At 44.9% G+C, this 24,803-nt stretch overlaps 1 protein-coding gene across 1 annotated transcript in view; it reads left to right on the top strand.

Annotated features, from left to right (window-relative positions):
* Shc3 (SHC adaptor protein 3) overlaps nucleotides 1–16,107 on the top strand; it is a 122,958-nt gene extending 106,851 nt beyond the window's left edge. The window contains exon 12 of the mRNA XM_038334321.1: nucleotides 15,979–16,107. Within this exon, the coding sequence (XP_038190249.1) occupies nucleotides 15,979–16,107 (129 nt within the window). The remainder of the gene's footprint in view (nucleotides 1–15,978) is intronic.
* Nucleotides 16,108–24,803: the final 8,696 nt, after the last annotated feature.

The raw sequence follows: 24,803 nt of genomic DNA, 5'->3' as shown, positions 1-24,803 counted from the left end.
TGGATCTGAAACGTAGAATATAAAATACAAAGATAACTACGAAGGAAAGACTTAGCAAAGTAACATTTTTGGAGACTGGAGAGATGACTCGGAGGTTCAGAGAGCTTGTTGCTCTTACAGAGGTCCTGAGTTCCATTCTTGGCACCTACATCAGGTGTCTTATAACTGCCTGTCATCTAGTTTCAGAGGATCTGATGCCCTCTTCTGACCTCCAAAGGCACCTGTACACATGAGTGCAAACACCCACACACACGCACACACACGCTACAGCAATAACAACAGCGCCATTCCTTCCTACAATATTCTCAGTGAACATGGAAGTTAAAGTCTACCGGATTTTTCATATTTATCCCAAATAATTCCCAAACTGGAACACCCCCAGGCTTTTCTGTAGGTTAGAAAATGTCCTGGGCAGTAGGCAACCCCCATTAATTAGCCTTGTGTTTTCCTGGTCAGAGAGGTACAGCCTCTCTGACGCCGGGGTGGTAGTCCAATTCTGCCCGAGTAATTCTGTGGGTTTGTCTGACTTGTCCATCAGTCTGCCAATCAATAAGTGTATTTGACTCTACCCTGGGCATAGTCCAATAATTGCCAAGTTCAGTAAGTGCAATTTAATCAACTTAAGCATTGAACAAATGCCAAGACTGTTGTTTTAAAACCTCTTCTCCACTGAAAACTGAAAGGCAAGGTAGAATTACTTAACAGAATTAGATAAGCGACGGGTGGGTAGGAATGAGAGCAGAGTGTTTGGTTGGATTGTGTATTTGGAGACAGATGAAGGTAGGGGTCACCTGATGTGATTCAGGGACCTGAACTGAGATGCCCCCACACAGAGCCCTTAGCATGTTTAAAGCACCTGTCACTATGGGGCAGCCACGGCCCCAAGTATGTAACATAGTGAGCATAGCGACTCCTTTGCTTGTCTCCTGTGAAGGTTATTTTTTCTTTGAAACATACACCACCTCTGAGAAAACACATATTATGTAGTTGTGGTTTTTAGAAGTTTGCAGACTTGATGTGTATATGCATGTAGTGTGGATGTATTCAACTGTGAGTGTGGGCACATACATGGCAAGTATGTGTAGAGGTCAGAGGTCAACCTCAGGTGCCAGTCCTCACCTTCCACTTTGTTTGAGAAGGGTCACTGGTTGCTTACCTCTGTGAACACCAAGCTAGCAGATCCATGAGCTTTCAGAAATTCCCTTGCCTCCACCTCCCGTCTTGCCTTAAGAACACTGGGTTCCAGGGGTGTGCAGCATCTCTGGCTGAAAGTGGGTTCTGGGGATTCAAATTCGGGTCCTCACACTTGCACAGCAAGCACTTCATCTACTGAGCCCTCTCTCCAGCTCCAAAGGTGTGCTTTTGAGATGGGACAGCTTCCTACTTGGTTATCCAGTATCTGCCATGCACACACTCTGAGAGCCGCTTACTAAGCCCTCTGGAGAAGTTGGGTGCCTATGCTGTCACGGTCCCTGATGCATGGTTTTCTCTGTACAGGGGGCAGTACGTATGGGACTGGTGGTAGGAATGGGAGATTTGGGGTCAGAGAAAATCTGTATATCTGAGTTCACTAAAACTGATGTTTGGTTCCTGGTTAGCAGCCCAAAGGACTCTCCTTCCTGTTCTTTCTGTATAGTGTCTGTCTGCCTTGGCTGATCTGTGGGGTGACATCAGGGGATATTTGTTATCTGGTTCTCACTTCTTTAAGTAAATGTCACTAGCAGATGACCAGGCATTTCTTCTAAGTCTGATGCTCTTGGCTTACCTGTGTGTAAGCTGAAACTGCATTTTCATTTCCTGGCTACCCAGACCCGAATAATCACACAAAAACTATATTAACTACAACGTTGTTTGGCCAATGGCTTAGGCATATTTCTAGCTAGCTCTTGCATCTTTTATTAACTTATTTCTATTAATCTGTGTTTTGCCACAAGGCTGTGGCTTACTGATAAGGTTCTGGCATCTTTCTCCTTCTGCATTTAAATGGCATCTGCCTGATTCCACCTTCTTTCTCCCTGCATTCAGTTTAGTTTTCCCACTTACCTATATTCTGCCCTGTCATAGGACAAAACAGCTTCTTTATTAACTAATGGTAATAAAAACATGCTCATAGCATACAGAGGGGAATTCCACATCGCCTGTGGGTGAGCCTGACTTTCTTACCTGGCCTTTGTGCTTTGTTCTTCAGACATGGAATCTTCAAATGTATTCTTTTACTTATCCTTCCTTATCTGACAGTTTGATCTGTGATTTTTCTCAACAGGTAGAAGTCTCTTTCTTCAGAATGATTCATCTGGACTTTTTTTCCAACTAGAGTCATGGTTTTGAGTTTTCTGCTTTTCTTCACCCACAAATTACAAACCCGCTCTTTTTAAAAATATTTTCTTTAGTTTGCCCCATAGTTTTATATGTCACAATTATTTAAATTCTCTCTGGAGGGACTTTTAGATGCAATAGGAAGTTGAGGACCAATATCTTTAAGTCTCTAAAACAAGCGAGCATGTTTCCATGTAACCGTTTATTATATGTTTTGTGTGTTCTGTGCCACAGTGAGCCGCCTCCTACAACATGTGTGCTTTCTGTTTGGGGCTCTCTTTCCAGACTGTGGTTATGTTCAGACTGACTGCTCATTCATCCATGTGTAAATACTGCCTTGTCTTAGACAGGATGGCTTTGAAGCTGTCCCAATATCTGGTGCTGTGATTTCTGCCCCTTTCATTTTCCTTTATACAAATCATCTTTGCTATTTTTGATTTGTATTTTATTTTATAAATGATACGACATTTGTTAGTAACATTTCTTTTTATTACATCTATTTATTATGTGTGCACTTGTGCCATGAGGAAGCCAGGAGTGTTAAATTGCATATTTGATCTTGGTTTAATTTGGTGGGTGGCGTATATCAAGAAAATCATCTTTTTCTTTTAAATTTTCAACTTGTTAGGGTACAGGTTTTTAGAGTATGTCCTGATGATTCTCTGGATTTCCTCTGTGTCTGTTGTTATGTCTCTCCTTTCACCTCTAATTTGTTGATCTTCTCACTCTACCTTTTAGCTAATTTGGCTAAGGGTTTGTCAAGCTTACTGATTTTCTCAAAGAGCTATTGTTTCATTGATTGTTAGTGTTTCTGTCTTTGTTCTATTGTTTTGGTTGTAGCCCTCAGTTTGATTATTCCCTGTCTCCTACTCAATTTGGGCATTATTTCCTTATTTCTCCTTTATGCTCTAGAGCTTTCAGTTGTGTTGTTAAGTTTTTGAGATCTCTCCAGTCTTTTTTTTTTTTTTTTAATGGAGGCGCTTAGCACTGTGAACTTTCCTCCTAGAGCTGCCTTCATTGTGTCCAAACTTCTGGATATGTTATGTTATATTTTTATTTTCATTCCATTCTAAAAAGTTTTTAATTTCTTTCTTAATGTCTGATTTGACCTATTTTTAATTCAATAGTGAGTTGTTGAGTTTCCATGAATTTGTAAGCTTTCTGTTGTTTCCCATATCCAGCTTTAATCTGTAGGGGTCACATAGGGTGCAGGGTGTTATCTCAGTTTTCTTATATCTGTTGAGACTTGATTTTTGGTTTTGTGGTCAGTTCTGGAGATAGTTCCATGAGGTGCTGAGAAGAAGGTATCTTCTTTTGTGTCTGGGTGAAATGTTCTAAATTTATCTGTCAGGTCCATAAAATGATTTGTGACATCATTTAGCTCCATTGTTTCTCTGTTTAGTTTTTGTCTGGATGACCTGTTTATTGGCAAGAGTGGGGTATTGAAGTCACTCACTATCACCATGTGAGGGGCACATGATTTTAGCTGAAACAGTGTTTCTTTTATGAACATGGATGCCCTTGTATTTGGTGTATTATGTCCAGAACTGCAATAGTCTCTTGGTGGAGTTTTCCTTTGATGAGTTTTTAGACTTCTTCCCTGTCTCTTTAGGTTAGTTTTGGTTTGAAATCTATTTTTTCAGTTATAAAAATGGCTACATCAGCTTGTTTCTTTCATCCATTTGCTTGGAATATCTTTTCCCAACCTTTTACTCTGAGGTGACGTCTATCCTTGGTGGTAAGGTGTGTGTCTTAGGGTTTCTATTATTGTGAAGAGACACCATGACCATGGTGACCTTATAAAGGAAAACATTTAATTTGGGCTGGGTTACAGTGTTAGAGGCTTAGTCCATTATCATCATGGAGTGGGGGGAAGCATGGTGGTGCACAGGTAGACATGGTGCTGGAGAAAGAGCTGAGATCTGGATCTGCAGACAGCAGGAAGAAATAGTCCACACTGGGCTTGACCTGAGCATCTGAGACCTCAAAGTCTGCCTCCAGTAACACACTTGCTCCAACAAAGCCACACCCACTCTAGGAAGACCACACCCCCTAGTAGTGCCACTCCCCTGAGAGCCTATGGTGGCCATTTTTTTCAAACCATCACAGAATGTTTCATGGATGCAGCAGAAGGATGGATCCTGTTTTTGTAACTAATCTGTTAGTCTGTGTCTTTTTATTGGGGGATTGAAACCATTGATGTTGAGAGTTGTCAATGAGTACTCTTCATTGATTTCTCTTACTGTATTTTAGTGGTGTGGGCTTTCCCCATCTTTCAATTTGCTGGTCTGATGTTATTTATTCCTTGTGTTTTCTTGGATGTGGTTGAAGTTTTCATTTGTGCTATCTGTAGAGCTGGATTTGCAGATGAATACTACTTAAATTTGGTTTTATTATGGAATGTCTTTTTTTCTCCCTCTATTATGAAAGAAGTTTTGCTGGATGTAGTACTCTGGGCTGGCATCTGTGGTCTCTAACCTATAGAACATCTATCCAGGCCCTTCTGGCATTTAGAGTCTCCATTGAAAAGTCAAGTATTCTTCTAATATGTCTGCCCTATGTATTACTTGGTCTTCTTCTCTTGCAGCTTTTAATATTCTTTCTTTGTTCTGTATGTTTAGTGTTTTGATTACTGTGTGTTATGGGGAATTTATTTTCTGGTCTAGTCCATTTGGCATTCAGTATGCTTCTTGTAGAAGATACCCTGTGGGAGTCAGGATTGGCCTGACCCTACAGATAACTCAGAAATTACCTAGGATGTCGTAAAGTACAAGTGACATCTCCCATAAGGGTGGGTCTGACTGAGTGGGAAGTAATGCTCAAGATCTAGAGGGGACAAGTCTTGGATAGACAAGCATAATAATCTGGTGGACTCAGGTGAGGTCTGGCGCTACATACAGCAGAGATGACCGGGTTAGAAGCTATATCCATTTCCAGCTTTCTGGGAGGAAAACAGGTAGACTTAGCCTTCCTTTGGCTTCCTTAGTGTTTATCTGTAAGCATGAAGACCTCGGCCCTCAATAGGTATGTAAGTGTGCAAATATAACACTATTAATTTGGACCTATGGTGAATTTTTACAGGTGTAGAACCACAAGCAAGACTTCCTAAGTAGAAGCATCCTGGAGTCCTTTCTTCCTTCATAGGCCTTGCAGCAATTCAGTTGTGGTTATCAAAGAGAAAATAGCAGAGAAAAACCTTCAAAAATTTTGGGAGACTATAAATATTTCACGTGGAAAAATTGGTACTTAAAAACATGATTTTTTTTTTAAAAAAAAAGCCTAGCTGAGTACGTCATCACATAGAACAAAGACAGTTAAATGTATTTTCTAAGTCTTTATACCCCTCCAAATTGTTTTAAAAGACATCCACAGGCAAGAGCAGAGAGTAATGAATCAGTGCATTTATTCTTGGGCCCCACTCTCTGTCTCTACTCCTATCCAACCTAGAATTCCCTGCCTAGGAAATAGTGCTGCCCACAGTGGGTGGGTGCCCCCCCCCACATCAATTATCATAATCAAGATAATCACCTACAGACATGCCCACAGGCTAATCTGATCTAGACAATTCCTTATTGAAACTCTTTTCCCAGGTGACTGCGATTGTGTCAGGTTAACAGTCGAAACCAATCATTACACCCTGCTAACAATACTTTATTACATTTTCACAAGCCAGTATCAAGGTGTGCAGAAAACGAGGAGATAGAATTGTGATAAGGTTTTCATGGGAGCTGATTCCCGGGGCTGTGCTATCATATAGTTTCAATTCTGGAGCGGAATTCACGGGACCATCAAGAACGCTTGTTAAGTCATACCCACTGATGACTATTCTTTTGGGGGGCTTTTAGCTGGATCTGATTATCCGGTTTAATTGATCCTACAGAGGATAGCTTTAGCTGAAAAGGAGATGGAAATGAAAGACTTAATTAAAAATGTAAAGTTCCTCCTCGCTGTGAGCACACTGAAATAGACACTGAACACGTTCTCTTCAATATTTATTCATCTGATTTTCATGGTAATTGGCTGGTCCCTGACTATAAAGGGGGAAGCTTGGCAAGTTAGATTACTCGGAGAAAGGAGGATGCGAAAAGCGGTCTGAGTCTAAATTTACTCCGGCGTCTAGCAGCCTCTGAGCTCTCTCGCTGTGCACTGAGGTCACTGGGAAGCCGAAGAGGAGGGCACCCAGCACAGCTCTGAGTCTCTGTGGTGGGGTGTTGAAGAAGGGGACTCTAAAATAGCATGGACGAGAGCTGGTGACAGAGGTGGTGGGAGAGACGGAGCTCTCGGCACCTGAATCGGCACCTGAATCATTCCGTCAGTCCGTGTGTGTCTAAAATTATCCCGAGTCACTCGCAGTTGATTCATCCTTTTGGCCAAGCAGGGCCAGCAAGGTGGGGTGAACACCGTGCTTGCGTTAGGAGAAACCACTATGGCTCCCGTGTCCAGGTCCTCTGTAGGCTTGACTCAGGTAGCCACTAGCATGTTTCAAAGTACACACAAGGGCTTTTACATACCAAGTTGCTCTACTATGGCATACTTCCGCAGTCACTGGGGCTTTCTGGGTCCCCAACTGTTCTCTGATGTAGTGTGGAGCTGCGGGCAGGCCTGCTTTTCATCCTGCCCGGCTCCCACATGGTTAGCTTTTACCCCGAAATAACAACACACAAATTGTATTCTTTTAAATACTGCCTGGCCCATTATTTTCTGCCTCTTACTCACATCTTGATTAACCCATATCTAATAATCTGTGTAGCACCACAAAGTGGTGCCTTACCGGGAAGTTTCTAGCGTACATCCATCTTGGGCTGGAGCTTCATTGCGTCTGTTTCCCTGAGGAGAGGCATGGTGGTCTGACTAACTTAGGAGAGGCGTGGCATCTGACTGAGCCATCTACCTCACTTCCTTCTTCCTGTTCTGTCTACTCCGCCCACCTAAAGGCTGGCCAATCAAATGGGCCAGGCAGTTTCTTTATTAGCCAATGGGAGCCCTCCATCATTTCCCCTTTTTCTGTTTAAACAAAAAAGAAAGGCTTTAACTTTAACATAGTAAAATTACATATAACAAAACAGTTATCAAGTAAGAATTACAGTTACAATATTTATATCCACTTTATCTTTTATCATAACTAAGGAAAACTATAACTATCTATTTATTCTTCAACTCCATCAAAGACTCCAGAAGGATATAATATTACCTAGGTGAACAAGAAGTAAGCTACTTCCAAAACTCTAGAAATCACAGAGACATCTTGCTACCTGGACAGTCACCCAAAGTTCTTTTGTACCATTGGGGCATCCATCTTCAGCCTTCAGGTCCGTAGTTTCCAGCAGACATTTTCACGAAGCAGGAAATTTCGAAGGCAGTTCAGTCACTTTCTGCTGTGTCCTGCAGAATGTCTCACAGACCCTTTCATGAGTCAGGAACCACAAAGAATCATCTCACATTTAGGCAAGTTCAGCAGTCCTCTCTGTGGGTTCTCTGTGTCCAGTTTATGCAACAGTCCAAGCAAGAGCAGTTTCTTGCCCAATGGTTATCAAACTCCATAAGGAGCCTCTTTGATGGCCATCTTCCTCTTGAAGTAGATTGGTGCTGCCAGGAGCAGACATGTCTCATTGTCATGAACAGTCCTAACTTATTAAAACATTTAAAATGCAATATTCTGTAGTCTTTGAAAGATATGAAGAATGCCTTTTTAACTTAAATATATCTCTATATATCTAGAAAATCTAACTAACATGACTATAAGCTTTACTATTATCAATGATTATCCATTAGCAACCTATATTTCCTAATTATACATTATATTCTTAAAATGAACTACACAATCACAATACCTTAATCAAGATTAGAAATACATATACATATAACAAAATTGACCTTAAAATCCTTACCAATGCAAATTATTCATATCTATATCATATCCCCCTTTAAATGTAAAAGAACACTTATAAACAATATTTGGGAACATGGACGTAGTTATTTCTCTCCAAACTGCTTCCTGCTGAATGGGGACGCTGTTAATCAGATATTTCATGGTGTAACCTGTGTGCCAGGTTCATCTCAGTCATCAGTTGGGTGAAGTAATTTTCTGAAGGTGTTCACAGCAACCTTTCAGGAGGGCGTGGTCTATCATACCATATTGGGATAGAAGCAATCCACACGGTCTCATTTTCTGTAAAAACAAAAGAAACTCCTTTCCAAAGCATCATATCCTTAGATCTAAATTCTGAAGTCAAGGTATTTTCAAAATATCTATCTTGGATTAGTTCAGCAGCATTTGTAAACAAATATCTTTTAGCAGCTATTGCTTCTTCCTCAGCATTCAAACAATTCAAAGAGAGTATAATAGTATACAGTATCAAGATTCTCCGTATATTTTCCATCTTTGTACGGCTTTATTTTAACCTCTATTTCGTTTATTTTTACTTTTATTTTTTGAGACAGGTTTTCTGTATATCTTTGTCCTGGAATAACTCTATAGACCAGGCTGTCCTTGAACTCTCAGAGATCCACTTGCCTCTGCTTCCCAAGTGCTGGGATTAAAGGCGTATGCTACCACACCTTGAACTCACAGAGATCTGTCTGTCTCTGCCTCCCAGGCATTGGGATTAAAGGTGTGTGCTGCCACACCTTGAAGTCACAGAGGTCAATCTACCTCTGCCTCCCAAGTGTTGGGATTAAAGGTGTGTACCACAACAACAAACTACTCTTTCTATTTTTACTTTTAAGAACTTTAACTTTAGTCTACATATATTTTCAACACATTGTAAACCATTTTGACGTTTTCTTCAACTTTGAATCTTTCTTTTACTGTATATCTCTTTTTCTGACTACATGAGTCTTTAATTTACCAAACAATATCAGTAGGACTAAAGCCGTGACTTTGGCGGCTAGATCCAGCCCATTCCCTAGCTTTCCAGCCTCATGGCAGAGGTACTTACTAGAGCCATTTTTATTACCACAACTCTGTGGCGTTTCAAGGTCCTTGCTAGCAAGCAAGCTGCAACAGTATTAAACAACAATCAAAAGTTCCATAGTCAGGACCGCCTGCTTGAAAGAGTCAGAGTTTGCCCTGACAGGACGGCCCAGAAAGCCGGCATTTTAAAACAGCACAGCTTTTTTTTTTTTTTTTTTTTTTTTTTGCTATGTCTGAAAACCGAAAAACACACGTTCAGCTTTTCATCAATACCATTTAAGTTTTTGTGGCAGGACCTCTTAAAAGAGCTGCACGGTTTTGCAGCTAAAGCTGAGTCAGGAAGCCTCGCTTAGATGAGAGTGCTCGCTTGCCTCTAGCAAGCAGAGCAGACCTGAGAAATTGCTGCTACCAAGAAAACATGCTTTACTCTATTCTTTCCCAAGCTTTCTCAAGCTTTCTGTGGATTCAGTTATCCACGTTGGGTGCCATTCTGTAGTGATGAGCTGTGGGCTGCATTCCCACCGCCCTGCTTTCGGCCTCCTGACTAGCTTATGCCCCAAAATAATTACACAGAAACTGTATTCTTTTAAACACTGCCTGACCCATTAGTTTCAGCCTCTTACTCACATCTTGATTAACCCATATCTAATAATCTTTGCAACACCACGAATGGTGTCTTACCGGGAAAGATTCAGCATGTCTGAACTGGCGGCTGGCTCCATCGCATCTGGCTTCTCTCTCTGAGGAGAGGCACGGCGGTCTGACTAACTTAGGAGAGGTGTGGCATCTGACTGATCCTTCTACCTCACTTCCTCTTCCTGTTCTGTCTACTCCACCCACCTAAGGGGCGGTCTATCAAATGGGCCAGGCAGTTTCTTTATTAGCCAATGAAATCAACTCAAACAGAAGACTCTCACACATCACTCTGACACCTGTACTAGATCACCATTGTGTGCGCGTTCTCCCCCTGCAGCCCAGGTGCTGAGACCCCAGTTGGGTCTCTGTGGTTACCCCCCACTCCCTCTGACATGGTACCTTTTTTGTCTTTTGTATTGATTTTCCAGGAAGGAAAAAGAATAGGAACTAAGGGAAGGGAGAAGCATTTTAAATATTTTGCAGCGTATTTCTGTTTGACCCCTTGTCATTTTGCTTATAAATGCCATCAGGCTGCACCTCTGCCATTAAGTACGTTAAAGGGGAACTTTCTGGAAAGCTGCAGGAGTAAAACCTTATGTTTCCCTCAAGGTTCTGCTTCTTTGGAGCATTTCTTAACCTTTCAACATTGTCTCTCCATGGCATACAAACATATGTTTATACGCTTTTACAAATTGTATATTCAATTTCTAAGAGAGTTATTATCCCCTGAGTTATTTTTCATATATTTTGTTTTAATGGATGTAGTGATTCTTTTGTTTTTTATGTTATAGATGTGAGTTAAATTTTTTCCTGGTATCTGGTTTATCTTCTGAGGTGGAATTGGTCTGTTCTTTTTGTGATGTGGTGTTTTCAGGATGTGCTCATGGCGGTATCTAGGGCTGTGCTGGTTGGTGTCCTCATCACGATAGCTCAGTTCTCCTTCCTGATATCTATCCCTGACATCTGGGGTAGGGAGATGGACATCAGGCTGAGAGGATGGAAGCCCATGGAGTAGAGTGTCTGACCCAGGGAGGGAGAAGAGATTTGAAATGTCAGTGCCTCTCAGACGGTCCTGAGTTATTACCTCTGTTGTTCTCTACAGAGGGTGTGTTTCCTTTCTTCGTGGGTGCCGATGGGGGCTGTGTGTTCCCAGTCTACAGCCCAACTGTCCCTTCCCTTGGAACCAGCAATGGAAGGGAAGCTAGGTCTAGAAGGAAGGGCAGACTGGACTGAAGGTCAACAGAGGCCTCCATACAGACCAGAGAAAGTTCTGAGGTTCTGAGTTGAGTTCCCCCGGCAACAATCCCATCACACTGGGAAAGTCAGTGCAGGTCCTGATGCTGCAAAGCCCGGGCCAGGGATGGCTTCTACACTTGTCTGTCACTGGGACATGCCACCAAACCACAAGTAAAGCTGTATGAAGGCCATGGTTGCTGGGGTCTCTGTCCCCCTACCAGGTGTTCCAGGCTGTGTGTCCCGTCAGCGTGCTGTGGGGCATCTTCTTCCCAGCTTCTGACCTCCACAGACGCTGTCAGGTGCTTGACCAACATTAGCCAAGTTCCTGCCTAGATATTCCTTTGGAGGCCCAGTACTGACTATCCTTGCTGAGAGTGGCAGAGACTGGTATCTCTGCTGGATACAATGGCTCAAGGCTTAGCTCAGTTTTCTGGGTGATGGGGACAATCCTTAGATCACTGTACAGAAATACAGAAATGAAGGTGCCACCCACCATGATTATGCAAGTCACTTCTGGCCCTGGACTGGTGTGACTTCCCTGTCAGTGAAGGTCCTGGGTGAGAAGGACCATTTAACAGTCCCTCTTTGGGAAAAAAAACCCATGGAGCTCCTGGCGTGCTATGGGCCTGCCCCTCAGCTTCTTCCTGGGCTGCACAGTGTGACATCCATATAGAGTTCTGAGTGACAGAGCTGCTGTCCAGGAGCAAACTCTTTTCCAGACACCACACTGTGGTGAAGAAACCCTTTCCCTTAGAAAATTTCTAGTTCCTTAACTTTGTGTACTTGTGGCCACAAGGGGGCAATAAAGGCACAATTTCTGGAGGTGCTTCACCAAGGAGCATTTTTAGACAGGCTAGCATCCTGTCTTGAATCTTCCTTAGGCAAGCCTGGCTACAGGGAGTGGCCACTTCCTCTTCTTCAGTGGGACTCTGAGCTTAAGGAGTTTCCCAAAGGTATAGGAACAGTTGTGTTCCCTGTGGGCGGCCTCCCTTTTGTGTGTGTGGATCTGATACTGTCTTTGATGACAGAGAATGTGGTGGGAGACAGCTTTGGAGACATTGTGGCTAGTGGTTTCAACTTCCCCACTGGTCACAGAAAAAACCCTGTGGTTTCTTCTGCCACTGGTCAGATGACACCCCAACTCCAGAGGCCTCACAGAGACAGGGTACTTCTAAGGTCTTCTGGGCTCCAATAGGTGGGGTAAGGTCTGCCGTAGGGTTTTGTGGGGGACACAGAATGAAGGCAGTTATCTTCTTGGGGTGAGAGACTGGTGTTGTCTCCAACTACAGAGCCCCTGGGATACCATTTCAAGGTGGAGCTGTCTGTGACAGGATCTTCTATGGCTATCTGTGACTTCAGAAGAAAACTGTTTGTACTCAGAGCTTAGAATCAGACAGCAGGGGCACAACTATGCCTATGGCTTTATAAATATTAGGGAGAACAGCAGGTTTTGTAGAAAAGGGAAGCTGAGATGGGATTCCCTTTTGTTAGGAGAGAGAGAGACTCAGGACCATGGGCAGCCATAACTGGACCTTGACATGGGAGAATAGAGCATCAGGAGAGAGAGCATTGGTCCAGAGGCATCAGGATGAGGCCCTGAGTGGGGAGAGGGCACCTTCAAAGCCCTTAAGGGAGCTGCATCAAAAGAGACAAGATACTACATAGAGCATGAAGGAAGGGCCCTTCCATCCCTAAGGACATTGGGGGTTTCTGAATCTCATAGGATTTCAGTGTGGGGCCCAGAGGCTAGCTCCGTATTATGTCCTAGCCTGGCCTGGTCTACATGCCAGGCATGAGAAGTCAAGAAAGCACTAGATAAGAAGGAGGCTATAATTCAAGGTTGTCCTTGGTCCAGAGATTAGAGGCTAGACTTGTTCACAGCTGCAAGTGGAAGGGAGAGAAATGAATTCCCTGTGAGGGCTGCAATTTTATCACCTTCTGTCCCAGAAAGAGAGCTATGGGGGTGGGGTGGGGGTGGGGGATGGCATACAGCCTGAGCGGGGAGGGATAGCCTCTGGCCCATGATCCAACAAGAGATCTGGAGGTAAGTTTCGAGACTATGGTGGGATGTGTGTACACCGTGTAAATGGTAAATAAACCATTTTCTATATAAACGACTTGAACTTCCACAGATTTTGATGACTATAGTTGTCTTAGGTTTCTCTTGCTGTGAAGAGACACTGTGACCACGACAACTCTTATAAGCGAAACATGTCACTGGGGCTGGCTTACAGTTTCAGAGGTCTAGTCCATTATCGTCATGGTGGGAAACACGGACACATGCATGCAAACATGGTGCTGGAGAAGGAACTGAGAGTTCTGTGTCTTGCTCCACAGGCAGCAGGAGGTAAACTGAGACATACTTCCTCCAGCAATGCCACGCCTACTCTAACAAGCCCACACCTCCTAATAGTACCTCTGCCTATGAGCCTACAGGGAAAATTACATTCAAACTACCACCTTGGGACCAATTTTCTTTAGATACCAAGAGACTGCTATACTTCCCGTATCTATTTATCTCTATCTATCTATCTATCTATCTATCTATCTATCTATCTATCTATCTATCTATCTACCTACCTATCTACCTATATATCTATTTATGTACGTATCTATCATCTATCTATTTATCTATCATGTATCTATCTACCTGTCTATCATCTATCTATCTATCTATCTATCTATCTATCTATCTATCTATCTATCTATCTATTGTTAAGTAGATGATCTTTACCAGTACCTTCTTGACATTGGCTTGGTCACACTGAACCTCCCTTGCGCCCCCTCGGAAGGGAGGGCCTATGAGTCAGAATTCTGTCAGACAGAATTGCAGGCAGTTCAATGTCTTTTGTGTCCTAATACTTTGCCTCTCTAAGGCTTCATCATGGCTGCCTGTGGCCTTGAGCCGTCCTCCTAATAAACCCCTCTGAAGGGTGAGCTCCTGCATCCTCTCTGTGAACCTGCCATTATTCTCTCTTATCTAACATCCTAGTTGTCTACATTTTTATTCCTATATCATCTTCTAAGAGTTTTATGATTTTCTGTTTAATACGTTTGAGTTAATGTTTGAATGGATAGAAGGTCATTTTCTTCACATGGATGTCTGACTGTTCTAGGACCATCGGCTAGACCTGACATTTTTCTTCAATGTATGACTTTATCTCTCATTGAAATTTAGTTGTTGTTATCTGGTGGGTCCATTCTGAGCTCCCTATTCTGTTCCATGGAGGCGTTTGTCCGTCTCTCCACTGACCCCTCCTTGTCTTGATTCCTATAGCTTTACAGAAAGTCCTGAAGCTGTGACAGTTTTCCATATTTACTCCTTTCTTTCAGGGTCCAGAGCACCAGCCGTTAGACCATGAAACTAATCTTGTTCTTTTCTTCCATATTTTGCTGACCGGATCTTTTTCTTCTTCACATAAACTTTGGGAAAAAAATTATTTGTAGCAACAACTTAGTTTGCAAAGGCATTGACTAAAATTGTATGGGATCTAAAGACTGGATTGGAAATAACCGAGATTTTGATGTATAGTCTGGCTATCCATGTACAAGGAATATTTCTCTTTTCATTGAATTTTTTGTTTGTTTTTTTTTCATCAGGCTTTTGTGGCTTTCTTTGATTGAATTTATACCTAAATATTTCATTGAATGCCTGAGTAGCCAACCTTTTTATGTTAATGTAATTGATAGTCTGTTTTAAATTTCAAATTTTATGTAGTCATTGCTAGTAATATAAGAAAGTGATTGACTTAAATTTTTTTATTTACTTTTTGTTTTTAGGTGGTGTGTGTGTGTATGCGTGTGTGTGTGTGTGTGTGTGTGTGTGTGTGTAAGAGGGCACGTGTTCTATAGTGTGTGTGTGGAGCTCAGAGGACAGCTCTGTGGAGTTGGTTCTCTTCCTCCACCTTCACAAGAGTTTCAGGGTTTGAACTCAGGTCACCTTTACCTACTGAGTCATCTCACTGGCCTTTGATGGACTTTTGCATATTAACTTCAGATCTTGGAAATTTACTTTAATGGTGTATTAGATCAAGAATAGTTTTCACCGTTGGTGTTTCCATATCATAGCCATGCAGGAGTATGTAAGCAAAGGCAGTTTTGGTTTCCTTCCTAAACTACATTTTATTATATTTTCTTGTTTTTATTATTTGGGACTCCCTTTCTGTTGTCCCAGTGAGGCCAAGGAGAGCAGGAATGAGGTAGGCAGTGTCCACAGGGCAGTGGATTGAAATGTTCAAAAATTGCCTCAGAAGGACAGGTAGATGAGGCACACTAAACTGACCAGCTGTTGTCGCTGGCTAGCTGTTGTTGGTGACCAGCTGTTATCACTGACCAGCTGTTGTCACTGACCAGCTGTAGTCGCTGACCGGCTGTAGTCGCTGACCAGCTGTTGTCGCTGACCAGCTGTAGTCGCTGACCAGCTGTTGTCGCTGACCAGCTGTAGTCGCTGACCAGCTGTTGTTGCTGCCCAGCTGTTGTCTGACCAGCTGTTGTTGCTGACCAGCTGTTGTCTGCCCAGCTGTTGTTGCTGACCAGCTGTTGTCGCTGACCAGCTGTTGTCTGACCAGCTGTTGTTGCTGCCCAGCTGTTGTCTGACCAGCTGTTGTTGCTGACCAGCTGTTGTCTGCCCAGCTGTTGTCTGACCAGCTGTTGTTGCTGACCAGCTGTTGTATGCCCAGCTGTTGTCTGACCAGCTGTTGTCAGTGACCAGGGTCTGTACAGAAATCATCTCTGAAGCATGGGGAGTCCTCGGGTCCAAGAAGCCTGCTCCTCCCCTTGCCTTCCTGGGTAGAGTCAGAAGTCCAGATACCTCTACCACAATGTGTTCTTCTCTTCTCGTGACACCTGCTCAAGCTCTGCTTATTTCTTCCTCACAGATCCGGACAAAGGACAGGGTCTTTGACAGCATCAGTCACCTCATCCACTACCATCTGGAGAGCAGCCTGCCCATCATCTCTGCGGGGAGTGAGCTTTGCCTCCAGCAACCTGTGGAGAGGAAGCACTGACCTCGCCCAGAGCCCTCCCCATGCTGTGCCAGGTCAGGGGACCTGGGCTCCACTGCTCTCAGCCTATGGGAACTGGGGCAGCCGTCTGTGGGCTCATCACCCTTTAAAAAGCCTCCCCCCAACGGAGTTCAAATTTCATAAACATGTTCCACACATCCCAGATGCGTATTAGAGGTGTATATACCCACACATCCTGTACAAATGGCCCCTATATTTATATTTTTTAAGACTAAGAAAGATGTGAGATGAATGCTCTATGCTGTATGTTTTTAGCGAGAGGCAAATTTTGACTATAGTTGTTCAGGCAAAAATTTGAATTCAACTGGCCTACTGGGAAGCCATGCTAGGAAGGTGTAGCTGCAGTTCTATATAATAAGCACAACACAAGGTGAATGCAGGTGAGCTGGCAGCTCCAGGACACGCAGACTTGTGATAAAATATGACAGCATGCTGCCCAACATCTGCCCCTGCCCTACAGCTCCATGTGAGTGCTGATTCCAGGCTGCAGCTCTGCTCATAGATGGAGGTGCCTCCTCCAGTTCTGGCTTGCTGGGTGCTGCCTTCCATGCCCCAGATAGATGCCATGAAAGTGAGTTTTCTGTCACATGATGACCCATTGAAGTCCCACTCCAAAGCAAGTGGTACTCTGCCTCTTTTTCTGGGTCATGTTTTAGGTCATGTTTGACCCATGTTGTTTGGGTCATGGGGACCTGTCACTTTTGACCCTGGTTTTGTGTGTGTGTGTGTGTGTGTGTGTGTATTTGGCTCATTTATTTGAGGTCCAATATGGTACACAATAAGACTTAAGATCTCTGGTTGACAGATGCTTCCTTTGCTTTCATCAGCGTAGTGATGTAATGAAAGTCTGTGGAAGGCAGGGTATAGAATGTATTCCAGGTCTGCATGTCCTTCAAGCCAGTGTGCTCGCCACAGACTGTGCATGGAAGGTGCCTGTAGGATGGCCTCCCACCTACCTCTTGTATTCAGTAGAACAAAAGGCATGGGTAAGAACCCTGCAAGACAGGTACCAGCTGCTGCCCAGAACTGAACCTTGGAGACACACCCACTGTCTGTTTCCCCGATTCCGTGTGTGCTCGGCACCATGCTCCAAAGCCTTTGGTACTAGATGGAGTGAGGGATGGTAAGCCATCTCCTCTCCTCTCCACATTTTCTCAGTAGCCCAATGAAAAGTACCCACGCCCATGGCCCTCTGTCTTGACCCTCTTTCTACCAGCTCAGAAGCTGTTGATTCATGATGGGTAATTTCACGTTTCAAAGTTGGCTATGTCAATGACTTAAAAAAAGGTGTGTGTGTGTGTGTGTGTGTGTGTGTGTGTGTGATCAGTCTGTGACTTAGCAAACACAGGTAGATGATACATTTGCTGGTTGGTACCTCCTCATAAGACTACAGCCTGGCCCCTGGTCCCCGTGAGATCCCATGTGTGTGGCACCCTTAGCCAGAAAACTAGGACTCTGTACATTTTAGGGTTGGATGTCATAAACTGGTTGATTTAAGAAGAATTTTGTATGGGTGGGTGGGTGGAGAGAGAGGGATGTCTAGTGTTTAAGAACACTGACTACTCTTCTAGAGGACTCAAGTTCAATTCCCAGCACTCACATGGCAGCTCACAACTGTAACTTGCATCCTGAGGTATCTATCTCTTCTGGCCTCCATAGGTACCAAGTAGGCACATGGTACATATACACACTTGCAAGCAAAAAAAAAATCCCATACATGTAAAAATATTTTTTAAAAAGTAGTTAAGGGGAAACTTAATCAGGAGGCAAACCAGGGTTCTGCATGGCTCTAATGCTAAGCATGTGAACCCTGCTTTTGCTGCTGTGTAGTCAGGTGCTAACGGGTTAGTCTGGGTGGAGAAGATCCCAGGCTCTGTACACAAAAACTTCTTTTCAGTTTTTACCCTTTGAGGGCCCACTGAATCTGAGTTGGCAGTAGAATATTCTAGAACTAGAATTCTGGGGAACCTGGCTTTAATACTCACCATCCTACTGAGACCTGAATGTGGATGAAGCCCTGGAGATGAGAAGATATACAGGTAGCCCCTGGCTCAGGCTCTTGCCCTGTTACCATACACATAGGCTTTGGGGTACTCCTAAGAGTCACCCTGCACTCTGCCTCTCAGGAGGCTATGCCTTGTGCACCTCCATACAGGTCTTGCTGCTCCTGTGTATGAATATATACTACATACAAAAATATGTATAATTGCCCTTTCCCCCCATTCTTGAATTCCACTTTGTGCAAGGCTGAAATGCCTGTGTTCAAGTCACCTGTAAAGTATTCCAGACCGCGAGGCACCTCCACTGTTTTATTCCCCTCTCCAGGGAAGTTAAAAAGCTGCACTCAGAAGTTACATTTGCTTTCTCTGAAGTCAGGGTGATAGGATTTATAGGAATCCATTTAGAAAATTTAAAGTATTGGGACCAGTGTTTTTCTTTTCCACTTTAATTCAAAATATGTAATTTCGATCTCAGATTACAGAACTGGATGTACGTATGCTTAGGGAAGTCTTTCAGACACAGGGCAGGCTGTAGAGGGTATACATGGCAGCCATAGTCTGACCTGTATTCCATGTGAAGCATGCCAGAAGTCACACAGGCTTATTATTTCCTTCTACAAACATGGTGTATGTGATGGGACATTCCCTCAAACATCACTTACACACGGGGAAACTGAGGCTCACTTCAGGTGCCTTGGTCAGCTAACAGCAGAACCATTCTGCTCACTCAGCATTTTCTGTGCACAGCTGTCTGCTAGCCTGTGCTTCAAGGCCAGAGCTTGGAGTCAAACCCAAAAGAGCCTCTTTTTTGAGCTGGGGCTCCTCTTCCCTTGGTTTCTAGCCCATATCTGCCTGGGCAGGGTTACAGGCTACACAGCAGCAACTCCAGGCAGAACAGCACTGTATTGTGCGCTCAGGCCTTTGACTCCCAGGCTCACTGGCTGAGCCTATACCAGGTGTGAACATGCACAGTGTGCCAGGATCCTGTGCTCCTTCTACGGGCATCCTGCCACGCCACACAAAACTCTGCATCTATTATTAGTGGTGCATGATGGAGCTCGGCAGCCTTAAAGCAGTGTGTCTGCTCTTACACAGCAGCCCTGGAGCCTCCGCCTAGTTCCCCCTTCCCATGCTCTCCTAGGAGAGTCAGCTGTGCTTCAAATAACCTCTCCACACTGTCAAGGCTTGTTGGGCCTCCCATGGGGCTGCTCATCATGGTCTAGGTTGGCTCTGAGTCTTGAACTTCTCCCTCCACCCTAAGGTGGGCAGTCTGCTAATGCCGTATTTAAATAGCTCAATCTGAAATCTACACTTAACGTTTCCACATGTCCTTTTTGTATTTAAAGGACCAAGAGCTGGGTGCCTGCTCAGCCTTGATGAGCAGCTTTCTGTTACAGGCCGTCTCAGATGGATTGATGCCAAATAGGCCACGTGTGGCAACTGGGAGGTTCTCCTGGCAACAGAGGCACTTGTGAGCGAAGGCTGTGGTGAACCATGAGTGGAGGGGAAAGTCTAGCTTGGGGAGGAGGAAAGGACAAGGGAGAATGACTTCCCCAAAGCCCGTAGGCTTCAGGTCACAGTTGCCAGGTGTCCAGGCTCCATGTCCACCCTGGTGTCCTGAAAATGCCCACTTTTCCAAAAGGAAGCTTTCCCCTTGGCAGCATCAGACAGCCAGGAGGCTTCCTTAGGGGAGCGGCCATAGAGTGGACATCTCGTTTCCATGTTAGAGCCAGTATCACGTCTTCTTCTTGAGGGAGTAAATTGAGTAGAAACCCAGCTTTGCTGCGAGAATGACGCAGCAGGGGCCACATCGGCGAAGCTCAGGGCCAGTACAGCTAGAACAGTGTAGCTTTGGCTGCTGGGTGGCTTCCCTGAGCTGTAGCTCCTGCCACACCCTAGGGCTTTCCCCCAAAGAGTGGTATGAATGGAGAGAAGTGCACGGAAGGTGACTTCCTGGGGTTCTTCATTCACAAGACACATTTCTCTTCTCCGCCGCAGGCCAGAGACGGCATGCCTTCTATAAACAGCTCTGTGCATGGTGACAGCCAGATTTCAAGTAGGGAGGAGGCTAGAAGGATTGCAAAAGAGATCACGTGCCCAGACAAATCTGTGTGATGCTAGTTCTTAGGAAACCTTTGAAGCACTTTCCAAGAAGGCTCAGATAAACCCCACTCCCGGAACATAACCTAAAACTCTTGGCTTTGCCTGGGATGATGGGCAGGTTTCCAAGGCAGCTCAGCTGTCTTGGAGGGGCTTTGTTTTTCAAGTGAAGAAATTGAGTCAGGCAGTGGATGGCAGTGGTCAGGGCTAGATCTAGGAAAGAACCCAGGGCTTACTAAGGCCTCCTGAGGCTCAAACATGTAGCTCACTCTATGGAAGCAACAAGCCGTCCATTTAGCCTCATGTTTCACATTTCAAAAACTCATGAAGGACTGAGCCATTCGCACGAGAAACAGGACTTTTGGTGCTTGGCGACTTTGCTGGTGTTCTCCCAAAAGGAGCCATCAGAGGGGTTCTGGGTACATATAGCTTATGTTGGAAATGATCCCAGGAGTCGGGAGGGAAGTGGCTAATAAGGAATGGTTGCATTGTGGAGCATGCTTCGACAAAGTGTACACCCGGGGCATCTACCTGCTGCTGAGCCTTGGGAGCAGAACTGGACCTGAGTAGTGGAGAGGGCGGGGAGGAGCTCCACCGCAGCCAACACGAGTGGAAGGCTATCTCCAGCGATTTCTGCCCTGCCCAGTGTACACCCACGCAAGCTCTGCAAGCTGGGACACGCAGGGCCGAGGCTGGTGTTTACAATAAAGAGTCTCAGAGCAGAAGGCAGAGATATTGAAGCACCAGGCTGCTTAGCCCACACAAAGATTTCAAGGCTCTGCCCCTCGGGCTCCCCACTCAGTGGGCCTAGAGTGGGGTGCATGCTTGAATTTTTCAGCTTGAGGATGTGCCGATGCTAGGGGTCTCGGCTTTGACAGGGACTGGCAAGAGTCTCCAACCTTTCATTGACTCTTACCGGTGGCCCCCCACTCCCCTGCTCCACCCCCACCTCTTTATGAAGAATTTTCCACACCATTTCGTGCCATAGATCCCAGGTCCATACTGTGAATTTAAAGATGGAGAATTAATAAGTACTTGTAACCCCCTGCAAGCGTGGCTGGCAGATAAAATGCCATCTGCCCGACAAGATGCATTTATAATGGGATTTATGCATATTTATAAGTTTGCGAGCGGCAAAGGCACTGTTTGAAAACTGGCACATCTGATAGCAGCCAGGAAAAAACACAGCTCGCAACTTTATACCAGGGTTTTCGAGTGTGAACTGCGCATGCGTGTTATACACAGACACAAAATTCCCTCAATTCAGATGGCATGTGCGCCTCCAGCTCAACCCTGTACTGGGTGTCCTGATCCTCTGGGCTTTTCTAACATGCACAACTGTAAGTCAAAATGGCATCAGGAGCTCGGGGATTAATAGGCTCTCGGCAGACCCAGGGAACAAGCAAGGTTCTGGGTGCTGTGGAATTGTGAGACTGTGGTGCACAAAGGGGAGGAATGGGTTGCAAGGAGAGCGAGGGAGGCGTGTCACTGTGGGCCAAGGCAGAGGGAGAGCCAGCCAGCTATAGCCATGCATGTCTGGAATCCCAGCATTTGCGCGGTAGAGGCTGGAGGATCAGAAATTCAGGGCCACCCAGGGCTATATCAGGCCATCTCTCAACAGAACTAAACAGAGGGTGGAGAGCAGTCAGCAGAAGATAAGGAAGAGGCAGATGTTAGATTGAAAAAAGAAGAGCAGATGAAACACCTGCAGACCCACATCTTTCCTGGCTCCAGCGCTGCTCAGGCACAACCAGACTTGGCTTGCCAGCCTTCCTGGCCATCTTTGTACATTGTGTCCTATGCAACAGGCCCTGGAGGAACTCTTGGGACAGAGAAGGAAACAGGTGGAACTGCCAGTTTATAATTTAATAGGAAGCCCACCTCTAACACACACAGCAGGGAGTGTGAGAGTGTGGGAGGCCCACACCCAGTTAGGAACCAAGAAGGGTCAGAGGACTGAGCTGGGGGCTCTGAAGGCTTTGCACAGTAAGTGGCGCTGTGGAGCCTGCGAAGCAGAAAAGGATGCAAAGGTTCAAGATGGAACCCTGCATGGAAACTGCTGATGTCAGCAGGATGTCGAGGGCAGGCTAAGAGCCTGCTTTTCCTCTCTCTCAGATGCCCTAGGTAAGTGAATCCCTGAGACTTCCCCAAAACATTCATATGATTCTTGTCTTAGGGTAAAAGAGAGAAACCACAGGAACTGAACAGCTTTATTACCAATCATGCATAGAGAACCATCCTGTGGAGTGAACCTCCCAAGGTACCAGTTCACACTGGACCCCGGTTCACACTGCACCCACAACACTTTCCCACAACCAAAGCCACTAACACTGGAGTCAAGTGACAACTCAGAAGGCAGGGAAGAGTGGACTAACCAGGCTTGGGCGAGGAGTTTCTTCTTCTTTTTTTTAACACTATGTGTGAGTTGCCAAATTGACTGTTCTCTGTTCAACAACTTTTGGATATAACTTGTTTCAGAGGATTGTAAAATTATGAGTGTTTCTTTGTATTCAGAATTAAACATTTGATGTTTAAAGACCCCGGATTAGGAGACAGCTCAGCATAAATGTACTGTATAACAAGGTATTTAATAGTTTTTCAAAAGCATTTGGATGACCATACATATTGATATATGAATATTTGGAATTATTTTTGTTTCTGTTAACCTCTGTGAGACACAGTTACTGTAACAGTGATCTGTCTGGGCTTATGGCCAACCCACATCCTTCTACTTTGATACCGGCATGGAATTGACTTCCTAAGTCACCTGCGAGGAGCAGAAATATAAAATCAATTTCAAGCTTTCTAGTACTTTTCTATGATAAAATGTAGGTGATTCGGTGAACATTTGGAGATCCCAAGATACAACAGGCAAAGGTAATTGGCTTGAACTGCCTTACCTCTAGGGACTCCATTTTGCTCTTTTGGGGACTGGTGTCTCATGTCCTTCACCACGGGCCTGGCACACCACACCCAAGCTTCTGGGATAACCAAGTGGACTCCGTGTATAGCATCCCCTCCTTATGGTCCAGGTATGGCAGGGGGCAGGCCGACTACTCTAGACAATGCTGCTCTTCTTGTTATCACTAGGTACTGGGATATGTGCCTTCATCATCTGGACAGCCATCCGTACCTTTCGGTTTCCATAGCAGCCCCCCTGAACCTCTGACCTAGACACTGAAATCATTTGGGTGATGAAGTTTGCACTTGCCAGTCCAGTTTCCAAAGCATGGAACCAGTGATGTAATTAGACATTTTCTATAAAACGCAACCTTGTTCCATTTCTGTGAACGGCTCTTTCCCAGCACAGAATAACCACGGCTCAAAGATGGAGAGAAGCGACCATTTTTAAATAGTTCATTGTTTCAGTGACTATAGGTGTGAGTCTGTTGGCAATAAAGGCTACTGTGAAAAGTGTCTCTTGTCTACATGACGAAACTTAACGTTTGCACGGTGCCATACATGCCTGTGTAGAAGTTGGAGGACAGCCTGTGGGAGTCAGTTCTCTCCTGGCATGTGGGTCCTGAGCATCTAACTCAGGCCATCAAGTTTGGTGGCAAGCCAACTCCCCGGCCATGGATCTTGTAATGCTTCATAGAAGACAGGAGGGTAGATTGGAAGTTTTCTCTAGAAAGCAGGTGTTTTGCTTTTCCTCAGAAGAAAAAAGGGTGACTTGGCAGAAACACTTCCAAAGATTCCCACCAGTGTTGTGATCTGGAACACAGATGGCTTTGGGCAGGTCAGAGCTCACAGTGGGAAGGTTGCCCAGGGGACTTTTAACTACAGGATATAACAATTGTACTCAGTGGAGCATTGGGCCAAACATGGATCCTCTTTGTGTAGGATTCAGGTTAGAGGTTGAAAGTTAGAACTTGAGAGGCAGAGAACCAGTATCAAGGGCTGGCGCTTACTTGCTTACCTGTCTTGCATAGCACGGACAAAGGCCGCCCAGTCTGATGCCCTCTGCATGGACAAGGCTTTTATTTTTATAATTTCTCCCCCATAAAGGGGCTATTACCGTTCTCCAAAAACATGGGACCTAGGCTGGGAAACGGCTCCCTGGGGATGCCCTGTGCCTATGTAAAAGCCGCACTCAGCAGTTTGTGTCTATAATCCCAGCAGGAGGAAGGCAGATCCCAGGGGCTTGCTGGCCGGTTAATCTAACCAAGCAGGCAGCTTCTGGTTCAGTGAGGGCTCCATCTCAAAAAATAAGGCGCAGAGGCGCAGAGCAAGACAGCCAACCTCAACCTCTGGCCTCTACTCCTGCGTGCACAGCAACACACGTGTGCACACACATGCATACACCACAGACACACGCGCTCACCACCACAGTGAAACAATAACAGTCTGCCACACAGACCCCAAGAATGGGTTTTATATGAAGTCTCTTATTTATTATTAATAAACATAAACTGAAAGTAGTAAAGGTTGCTCACAGCCCTGGGTGGGCCCCAAGTTCTCTGGTGTCGGGTCACTTGTTTCTGATTGGCAGGGTGAGGGTTTGGGCAGACTCGGCGTCTGAATGCTGGTGGCTGGTGAAAGCAGTACACACCGGCATCACAGGTGACCAGCAATCAG

Source organism: Arvicola amphibius, chromosome 6 (genome assembly GCF_903992535.2).
Source record: "Arvicola amphibius chromosome 6, mArvAmp1.2, whole genome shotgun sequence".
Taxonomy (NCBI): Eukaryota; Metazoa; Chordata; class Mammalia; order Rodentia; family Cricetidae; genus Arvicola; species Arvicola amphibius.
This window is presented reverse-complemented; position numbering and strand designations above follow the sequence as displayed.